We start from the raw sequence: 10,777 nt of genomic DNA on the forward strand, positions 1-10,777 counted from the left end.
ATTTTCAAAACAACTATTAAAAACCAAAGATAATATAGAAACTACGGATGAACATTATACATTGATACTCCATTCAACATTTCACAACAGAGTTTTTGATTTCAACCTTTCACTAAATCAAAAGTAAAAAAAAAAAAATCCAAAAGGGGATGCGGTGACAATGCTTTAGGTTTTTTTGTTTTCTTTCATTTCTGTCCAACCAAAAGTGTTTATAATGAAATCAAAAGGAATTATAATGAACACAAAATTATTTTAGTTTTCTATAAATCTTTTCTAACATCCAAAAAAAACCGATGGCCTTATCCTGTGAAAATAATAACAAACAATAAGAAACCGTGGAAGGTAATTAGGGACCAGAAAAAACCTCTGCAAGTACATTGGGGGCAGGGCAAGAATCAAACTGGCAACATCGAAAAATGATCAGATCACTGTTGATACTGAAAAAATAATTATCAGTGTAACAACAAATTTGGAAATTAACTATGTATAAGCTGACACCCAAATAAAACTGTGGATATATCGAAATTGTTTCACTTACAGATACATAGGGAGGCTTGCACTTATTGCCCCTGGTCCTCCCGCAGGGATTGCTTAGAATCCGCTGAACAGGCTTCAGATCTATTGATTAGGTCATCCAGTAGGGATAACAGAGTGTTTTTTCTAGTGAATAAATTTATTCACTATGTTTGGAGCAATAAATTATGTTTGGAGCAGCGGTTAGGCATAACAGTCTTTGTTTTTTTGGAGGAAAAAAACAGAAACATGTCTTCATTAGAAGTGAAGATTGTTTTACATTAGCATAGTTCTATTGCAGTCCTTGTCCAAACTGGATTGTAAACTCCAGGATATAACCAAAAGCAGACCATTGATATGCCATAAGAACATCAGCAAAAACATAACAAAACAGGGATAAACAAATAATACAAAATTTCTGGAAAAAACTGAAGTTCTGAAAAGGGCAAAAAAAGATCGGAACGTCTCTACTTCAGATCTCAAAATAGCCACAAATGATACCATCGACTCTATATTCATAAACCATATGACCATCGGAAAGAGCCACACCCAGCTTGGAAAGAGTGTCCCCCTCTAGGTTTTGTTCCCCGTATACATGCTGAAATGACACATCAGGTAAGGAAGACTTCAGGTTTCGTTGCATCCAATTGCATAGAAGAGGGACATCCAGATCACTCCTACCCTGCATCCACTGAATTGTAGAGAGGGAATCGCCAATGATCACAACCTTCTCAATGCCTATCCAAGAGACACATTGAAGAGAACCTCATCTCAATGCCTATCCAAGAGACACATTGAAGAGAACCTCATAAAGCAATCAATTGTCTCCAAACCCACCAGACCATCTTCTCAATGCCTATCCAAGAGACACATTGAAGAGCACCTCATAAAACAATCATCTCTGCCTTGCAATTGTCTCCAAACCCACCCGACCAGAAAAAATGATATAGAGAAGAGGCATCAATACGAAGATATACACCACAGCCACATCTTCCCCCTCAAGCTGCACCGTCAAAGAAACATATGGGGAATATACCGTCCAAATCAACCAATGTGACTGATCGAGAAGGAACATATTGGACCAACATGTGGAGACCAAACTTTCCTACTTAACTATCCGACCACATCCTCAGGACTAAAAAAACCACTTACATAAAAAAGTAGTTGCGGCGAAGAATGGCATCCTCTACTTTCTTGGCCCAGCAATTAAATGTTTCTGTGTGGGTTTTGGTCAGAGTTTCTTTCGAAATGTTGTAAATCCGTCTTTGCTCAACAGGAGGGAGGGTTTCAGCAACATCAATTATACCTTTTTCCAATTTATTCTTGTGATTGAGATGCGCAGCAATGACAGGAACCCAATCTGTGAGAAAAGAAACCCTAAATAATGTAGAAGTAATTATTTCGCCGTTGCCCATACAATTTAGAAACCGATCAATTAGATCCAAAAGTGGAGTATTTAGACCAAGAATGGGCTTCTTTAGACCAGAATATGGACTAACACTACCAGAATATCCACTGTAAGAACGATTTAATGCGATAGGAAGTTCAGTATCTTCGCAAAATAATTTGAACAATATTTCAAACAATTGCCCATCACATCGCTGAATCACATTGACAATCCATAAAAGTGCAGTACAAGCAGTACGGATAGCATACTTATCGGATTTAGCGCGTTCAATATTGGTACTAAATTCTTTCAGAAGTGCAGACCCACAAATTTTTGCGAAGGATGCATTTGCCTCAAAGAACCCTACGATATATTCCTCAATGTATTCGCTCTGATCGTATGAACCACTAGAAATGGTGGACAACATTCTTTTCAGAGAATGTTCCAGCATCTGTAATCCTCCATAATCTGATTTTATTTGGCTAATCCCGAGTCTAGTAGCTAAATCCGGCAAGGTATTGATCTCCAAAGATAGTAGCAGGGCTCGAAGTTTGACTTCTTGTTTAGTAGTCCATCGAACAACATTCAAATATCTCATACATTCCTCCACGCAGTTATTAAAGAGGAGTTCAGCAGCAATTGGTAGAATACAGAGGGCTTCGTCCACACTAGAAAAACCAAAACGGTTCCCTGATTGAGAAGAATACATAAGTTGAATACATTTAATATACATCTCGATGCTGTGAAAAGTTGTTAGCTCCATTTCAATAGGTGGTCTCTCCGACGACCATCGCTCACATAACAACGTTGCAAAATATTCAGAACTTTTCAGAATTTGAGAGTGGAGATACAGAGCATTTCTTCCATGCTCCCGTCCATCTGTACTAATTAAATGTAATGTCATGTCAGCGGTGCTCTTGTCCCGAATTGTAAGAATTGTTCTTCCATTGCCATAGATTGCCAAATATTCGAATTGAAAACCACTTGACAAAATAGTATGAAGCACAGTTAAAACGAGCAGGGACACCGCCATTCTCTTTGCGTGCTCTGGAAGGATTCTTCCGTGCAACTTCCTCTCTTTTCATATGACGGTTCCATCAATGGCGGGACATGGAAACCCCAAGCCAACACTTTGCGTATTCTTCCTTGCAACTTCCTCTCTTTTCATATGACAGAACATTGGACCAATAAAGACAGGGATGTCATAATATTTGGATAAGTTTTTCAAAATTTTGGATACTATAAATTTCACTCAGAATCATTTAGGGGTCAATATTTTTGGAGAGCCAAAATTTGTATTGCTTAATGAAGGACTAATTATTATTCACTCTGTTGTGAAACAGGGCGCTGAAAAAGGCCAAAAAAAAGTGTTGGAGGAAAAAGTATGTATTTTGCCAAAAGAAAAATTGGAAAAAAAAGTATGTATTTTTTGTTTTTCCGAAAAATAAAAAAACATTTTATTTAAAATAAAAAACCTTCAAAAACAATTATAATAAAGCTTCATTCATAAAAAAAATTCAAATATATCAACTAATTAAAAAAGCGATCTCTCCCATAAAAAATCAAATATATCAACTAATTAAAAAAGCGATCTCTCCCATAAACTGTCTTTAACGGGGTAAACATTAAAGTAATTTTTTTTCATAATATTTGATTTTCTATCCTTTTTCCTGACATGTGGTTATCTCAAACTTTCTCAAACTTTCATATAATTGTTAAGACTGAAATTTTGGCAAGTTGAAGTCATACCTTCTTTTTAAAATTATATGATGAAAGCAATTGATAGAGTTATTTACTTCGTTATTGTTTAATAATTTTTGTTAACTCGATTATCTGGGTAAGTTGTTTATAGATGCTTTCGAATATATATATATTTAATATGAGAATGTTGTTTTATAAATGTTTATTTAATATATTTTTTGGTTGCTTGTTAATATTTTAATTTAAGATATTTTATTTAAAAATTTAAAATATAACTTATTTCGACACAAAGACAAGTTTATATGTATAATTTCACTTTACTTTATTTAAAATGTAATATTATGTAAATGTTAAAATATTGAAAATTAATAAATATTAAAATTGTAATGGTAAATTTTGGAGATGAATATAAATTGGTATTTGAGTAATTATTAAAAAATTAGAATCAAATTAGAGGAGTTATGAAAAATAAATGTTTGAAAGGAAGAGATATCTTACATTTCTTTATTATAGTTGAGTGGATTTATTAGCAGAAAGCTATCATAGGATATCAATATCTATAAAATTGACAAATAACTAGAGATTTTCCTAAATGAAACAAATTTTAAGTAACCTTGGATGTTGAAATCTTTACTCAAGGCACTTATTTAATTTGATATATTATATAAGCACTACAAACAAAGAAGGATTCAAGGTATTTGGAATAGTAGAATTGTTTTCCACTCCATTCCTAAAAGACATTGGTTTTGAAACTCATAGCACCCTAGAACTATTCCTCCAATGAATTGTAACTCCAAAAGTGCAATAGATATATAATGAATTGTCTTCATAAGTTGTTTCTCCCCTATAGAGTAAATATTTATTAGCCACAATAATGCCTATGATAGCTCAAACTTCATCTTTAAAACTGATATCGAACTTTCATAATGCACCCACAAACTTAGAGTGCTCCCAATAAGGGACTTGAACATAATATGAAATGCTACATTGAAATCAAAGTTTACAATAAAATAAAATGGGAACAAGAGAGCTTTGAAGTGAAAAAACCCTAATGGTCAGGCGGCCATGAGGTAGGCGGTGCGGGAACCAAAAAATACAATAAGCAACAGACACTGAAAACAAGAACCAACAGTAATGACAGAGGAAGGAAGGAGGGGAGAGATCCCCTCCTATCGAGATGCAGCAGCAGGGGAAGGTTAGAACAACAACAACTAGGTGAAAGAAACAAGAAAACCAAGACCTGTCCTTAGAGCTCGATGGCAGGCAGGAAGCAGAGGCAAGTGTTTACCATGTGCGGCGGAGAAACCAAGATTCATAATCCCAATGAACAAACTGGAGCGATACAGAAGCTACATGAAAGATCATGCGCTAATCTACAAATTCATCGGAGTTTGGCCAATGGAAAAGGACCTCACCAGATGGATCCAACAAAAATGGCAACCCCGAGGCCATATCGAGCTAAATCTGGGAGCAAAAGGCTTCTTTACGGTAATTTTCTCGAACCTACAAGATAAAGAAAAAGTGTTTGAAAATGGTCCATACTTCCATTATAATGTGGGACTATTTATGAGATACTGGGAGGAATGTTATAACCCAGATAAAGAAAAATTCCTAGCAGCCCTGGTATGGGTAAGACTATTCGGATTACCAATGGACTTCTAGGATCCTGAAATCTTAGAGGGAATAGGAAATACAATAGGCAGCTTTGTTAAAATAGTTGAAACCACAAAAAAGGGAAGATACACCTCATATGCTAGAATTTGTGTCTATATGAATATAGCTGACCCTATTCCAGATACAGTCAAGTTAGAGTATCATGAGGAAGTATGGCAACAAACCCTAGACTATGAGCACATACCCTTCCGATGTAGAAGATGTCATGAGTATGGACACCTGTTCAAGGAATGCCCACTCACAATAGAAGAAGAGGAGTGGAGAAACAAACAACAGAGGAAAAATCAAGAAGATCAGGAAGGGTTCCAGGAAGTAAAAAGCAAAAGAAGATATACAAGAGAGAATCCCAGTGAAGGAAGGAAAGGAAAACAAACCCAACCAAGCAACACAAATAGCTTTGAAATCCTACAAGAAGAAGAAGAAGACAATGAGACCCAAACAATGGGTTATCAGGGAGAAAAAGGAAAGGAAAGCAACATAAGTCAAGGAAAATCAGAGACTAATAGAAAGGCACAAAGTGAACCAATAGAAAAGGAGGAAAAGGAAGCATGGGAGAAAATGGAAAACGCAGAGATGGAAATTGACACAAACAGAGGAGAAGAACTAATCATAGAAGAAGAAGTACTGTGGAAACTTCTAGATGAATGGCGACACCTAGATGAAAGATTCATTCCAGAAGAGGAAACAAGAATCTATAGAGAAATGTTCCAACAGTACCAAGTGAAATAGGGACAGGGAAAATTGGAAATGGTAGAACAATTAGGCCTCCAACAAGATAATACTCAAGACCAACAAAGTAAAACAAAAGGCGGGAAAAAAAGAGGCAGGAGGAATATACAGGAATCAATTCAAATCATGGGAGAAATGCTAGTGAACACTAGAAGAGTAGTGCCACTCTCGACGATATTCCATCAGCGAAATCAAGTACACCAATGATAATCACATCCTGGAATATAAGAGGCTGGAATAGGAAAGGCAAGCAGAGACACTTAGCGGATAGGCTAAGAAAAGAAAAACCCCAACTAATGTTGGTACAATAAACAAAAATCTTAGGAAGGAAAATGGAGGAAATATTGAACAAAATCAAACCGAAATATGAATGTATGACCATAGATGCGAAAGGTAGTGCAGGAGGCATCGCAATAATCTGGAACCCCACAGAAATCTTAGCAGACTACTAGATAGGTATGAAAAGAATACTCAAGAGGAAGTTCAGGTTAATAGGAAATAAAGAGTGGTTCCTAGTATTAGCAATGTATGGGCCGCATATACCAGTAGAAAGAGGAAGCTTCATCATCCAACTACAGCAGTTAGGAAACCTGCATAAAGAAAAGTTGTGGTTGATAGCAGGTGACTTTAACATGACAACATCAAAAGATGAGAAGAAAGGAGGACTGCAAAGGGAAGAGCCAGAAATGGAGAAATTCAAGGACCTTAGGTAGAACTGAAGACGGTCAATATACCAACAATAAATGGAAAATACACATGGAACAATCGACGAGGAGGGAGTAGACAAATCACATTAAGGCTAGACAGATTCCTAGCATCAGAACACTTCCTAGGAAAAGATATCTTCTATGAAGCATCAATTCTCCCATAACTAGGGTTGGATCATTGGCCCATCAAATTAGAAATTGCCATGAACTAGCAGAACCAAAATAGACCTTTTAGGTTCGAGGCATTTTGGTTGAGAGATCCCAACTTCATAGAAAAAATGAAGAACTGGGTGGGAGGAGACAGAGACTGGGATGGAAGGAAGAAATAAAATGCATACTCTCTAACTCAGATTAAAAGATCTAAAAGAAAAGATAAAGAAGTGGAACAAAGAGGAATTTGGAAATATCCAAAAGGAACAAGAAATGCTCTAGATAATGATGAAAAGAATCCAACAGAAAATCATAGATGAAGGGAGAAGTGACAAATTGGTAGAAGAAGAAGGACTAGTGCTAAATAAACTGGAGGAAAGAAGAAAACAAGAGGAGATCTTATGGAAACAAAAATCAAGAATCCAATGGTTAAAAGAAGGGGAAAGAAACACAAAATTCTTCCATAAGGCAATGCTGCAACACCGACAGCAAAACAGAATATTCTCCCTAAAAGACAACCAGGGCAACAGGATAATACAGAAAGCAGAAATGGAAAATTTGATGGTACAACATTTCAAAGAGATCCTGACAGAACCCAGTATCAAAAGGGACACTGACATTGAAAGAATCAATCAACATATCCCTAAATTGGTGAATAGAGACCAGAACTTGGCACTTCTAAGGGTAATAATGAAAGAAGAAGTGGAAGAGGTAATAAAGAAGATGGAAAAGAATAAAGCACCAGGGTTGGATGGCTTCACTGCAGAATTCTATCAAGCCACGTGGAACTTTATGAGTCAGGATATAGTGAATGCAATAGAAGAATATTGTTGCACCAAAAGAATGCACCCGGCCTTAAATGCTACCTTCATAGCTCTGATACCAAAGGCAGAGAAATCAGAAGAACCACATGGGTTCCAGCCAATAGCGCTCTGCAACGTCATATATAAGATCCTAGCCACTATAATGGTGAATAGAATAAAACCAATACTACCAGAATTGATATCCCAGGAACAGACGAGATTTGTCAACGGCATACAGATAATTGATGGCATAGTAGTAGCAAAAGAAGCAATCCACTCATTGAAGACTTCAAAAACAAAAGGGATGTTGATAAAACTAGATCTAGCTAAAGCGTATGATAGACTCAGTTGGGGATACCTCCAACAAATCCTAAAGGCATACGACTTTGAGGACAAGTGGGTAAACTGGGTAATGTCAATGATCAACATGTCAGTTATGTCAATCCTATTAAATGGGTCACCAACAGAAGCCTTCAATCCAACCAAAGGACTCAGGCAGGGATACCTGTTATCCCCGTTTATGTTCATTCTTGCAGCGGATGGACTAGGAAGACTAATAAGAGATAAAGTGCATTGCGAACAACTGCAAGGATTACGACTATGGGGAAATGACCTACCTCTAACCCACCAACAATTTGTTGATGAAGTTATCTTATATGGTCAAGAAACACTAAAAAAAGCAAAACAAATAATGGGAATTCTCACGGAATTTACTAAGGCCTCGGGGACAGAAATAAGTAAAGAAAAATTGGAAATCTATTTCTTCAATACACAAGCTTCCTCCCAAGATTTCCTAGCAAGAATCATGGGGTTCAGAGTTGGGAAATTTCCTACAAAGTACTTAGGTATCTTGTTAAATGACCAACAGAACAGAGTGGTTAATTGGGGAATATTGATAGGCAAGATGCAAAAGAGAATGAAAAATTGGACATTCAGGGCACTGAACATCTTGAGCCGCATAATCCTGCTCAAATCGGTGCTCCAATCCATACCGATTTATCAACTGACCAGCCAAGCTGCACCCAAAACAATCTACTAGAAAATGATAGATATGCTTAAAAAGTTCCATTGGAAAGGGTCAAGTAAGATAAAAAAATGGGCACTGCTATCCTGGAATTAGTTAAGTAAATCAACAAAAGGAGGATTAGGCCTGGGAGACCCATACATCCTAAACCAGGTAATGGGTGAAAATTGTGGTGGTGCTGGATACAGGGAGGCGACGACCTATGGAGAAAATTGTGGGAGAAAAAATACGAGACGCCCAGGTCCCCAAAAGGTAAATTGAGAAGCCAAACTGAGAGGAAGGGTTCGATAATCTGGAACTTGGCAAGAGCCAACAAGGAAATGATCAGAGATCATAGCTTCTGGGAAGTAAGAGAAGGGGACAAAGCGAAATTCTGGGAAGAGGCGCGGCAACAGAGAGGAAAACTTAACCAACAGCCCCTACTCTAAGAGATATATCAGTTCACCATCCAAACAGAGGGCGACATAGTATGTAATTACTGGAGCCCAAGGTCGGACAACTATTGGAGGAAGTGGAAACAAAAGGAAAACTGGCAAGAAGCACCTGTAGAAGCTAATTGGGAAATATATGAAAAGGAAATGGAATCAAGGAAAGTAACAATTAAAGAAGAGATGGACACACTGAGGTGGGGAAACAGAATCAAAGGTATGTTCACTATAGCAGAGGGATACTATTTAAAAGTAGGATACAACAAACAAACAGAAACAAAAAATGGAAAAACATATGGAAAATGAAAACATGGCTGAAGGTGACATTCTTTACCTGGATATTAAGCCACAGGAGAGCGCTAACATGGGACCAGCTAAGGAAAAAAGGAATGCATGGTCCATCGCGATGTGCCCTTTGTCAAGAATAGGAAGAACCCATGGAACATCTAACCAACGAATGTATGATTAGCAGCAACCTATGGAAACATCATTAGTAGCTCTTTGAAATCAGTGACGGAGACATAAACAGCATGAAAATAATGATAGAACATTGGAGAAACAAACCTTACCAAAACCTAATCCTGAACATAGCGTGGAACCTGTCTTTAGGATTCGTCCTATGGAACATCTGGAAAAAGAGGAACCACCTGATCTTCAAGGAGGACGGCAGAGCAAAGAACGGGGTATGGAACTAAATCATCCAAAATATAAGAGAGACCATCCTCATAGAGAGGTGGTATGAGGAGGATTGAAAAACGAATCAAACAGAGACAAGAATAATGACATGACTGCAACTAAAGCCTAGTATGACAAACATAATAGCAAGGAAGCAACACAATAATGAGGTGGAAGAGGTTAAGCACTACAAAAATCCTCAACAGGGGTTCATTAAGTTGAATTTTGATGGGACTGTGAAAGGAAACCCAGGAGAAGCAGGGATTGGTGGAGTATTCAAAGACGACAGGGGAAAAACACACATGATCTACGCGATGGACTACGGACACGCAACAAATAACGAATCAGAGCTTCATGCTTTGAAAAGAGGGCTAGAAATTTCCATACGAGAGGAATACCACAAGCTTTAGGTAGAAGGAGATGCGAAACTGGTAGTGGACATAGTTAAGCAGCTTTAGCAAGGAACACCAGCAGAAAAAATTAGTAGCAGCTAGAGAACCACCTGGTTGGTGAAGGAGATAATCAAACTACTAAAACAGATAGCCTACATCCTTCCCACCCATGTGAGAAGGAAGGGAAATGAACCAACTGACAGTCTGGCGAATTGGGGCTACAGGAACAGGGGAATGCCGTTGGATACAAATGCGGTCGAGCTAATGCAGACGGAGGAGATGGCAAACCTGAAGCAACTCCTTGAAAAAGATAAAGCAAGAGATATGAATACCATAGAAAATCTACCGCGGTCAGGGAGGAGTAGCCAAGAAAGGGAAGGAGGAGGACAGACAAGGGAAAGGAAAAAAACGAGGAATGAAGTGAGTAGACAGGCAATCTGGCAGAGGATGGAGCAGGGCAGAGAAGGTACACCTCCCGAGAGTACGAGGGAGGTGACTATGGAGAATGACAGTGAGGAGGGCAGGGCAGAGAGCAGGCGGGCGGGCAAAAGTATGACACCAAGTGGCAGAACATGGACAGTCGTAACACGGCAA

At 37.9% G+C, this 10,777-nt stretch overlaps 1 protein-coding gene across 1 annotated transcript; it reads right to left on the reverse strand.

Moving 5' to 3' along the window:
* Positions 1 to 302: 302 nt before the first annotated feature.
* LOC149165648 (uncharacterized) lies at positions 303 to 3,034 on the reverse strand. The gene is made up of 2 exons (XM_089432340.1): positions 1,319 to 3,034; positions 303 to 1,278 (listed from the first exon to the last, which is right to left on the reverse strand). Exon 1 carries the CDS (start codon positions 2,931 to 2,933, stop codon positions 1,662 to 1,664), a length of 1,272 nt encoding a protein of 423 aa, XP_089288466.1. The 5' UTR covers positions 2,934 to 3,034; the 3' UTR covers positions 303 to 1,278; positions 1,319 to 1,661.
* Positions 3,035 to 10,777: the final 7,743 nt, after the last annotated feature.

The sequence above is a fragment of the Pinus tabuliformis genome, chromosome 5_1, assembly GCF_031772625.1.
Source record: "Pinus tabuliformis cultivar Carrire ecotype Pingquan chromosome 5_1, CPIR1, whole genome shotgun sequence".
NCBI classification, from domain to species: domain Eukaryota; kingdom Viridiplantae; phylum Streptophyta; class Pinopsida; order Pinales; family Pinaceae; genus Pinus; species Pinus tabuliformis.

Bases quoted from the DNA above. Each gene is read 5' to 3' on its own strand.
- LOC149165648 (XM_089432340.1), bottom strand. From the start codon at position 2,933: ATGGCGGTGTCCCTGCTCGTTTTAACTGTGCTTCATACTATTTTGTCA.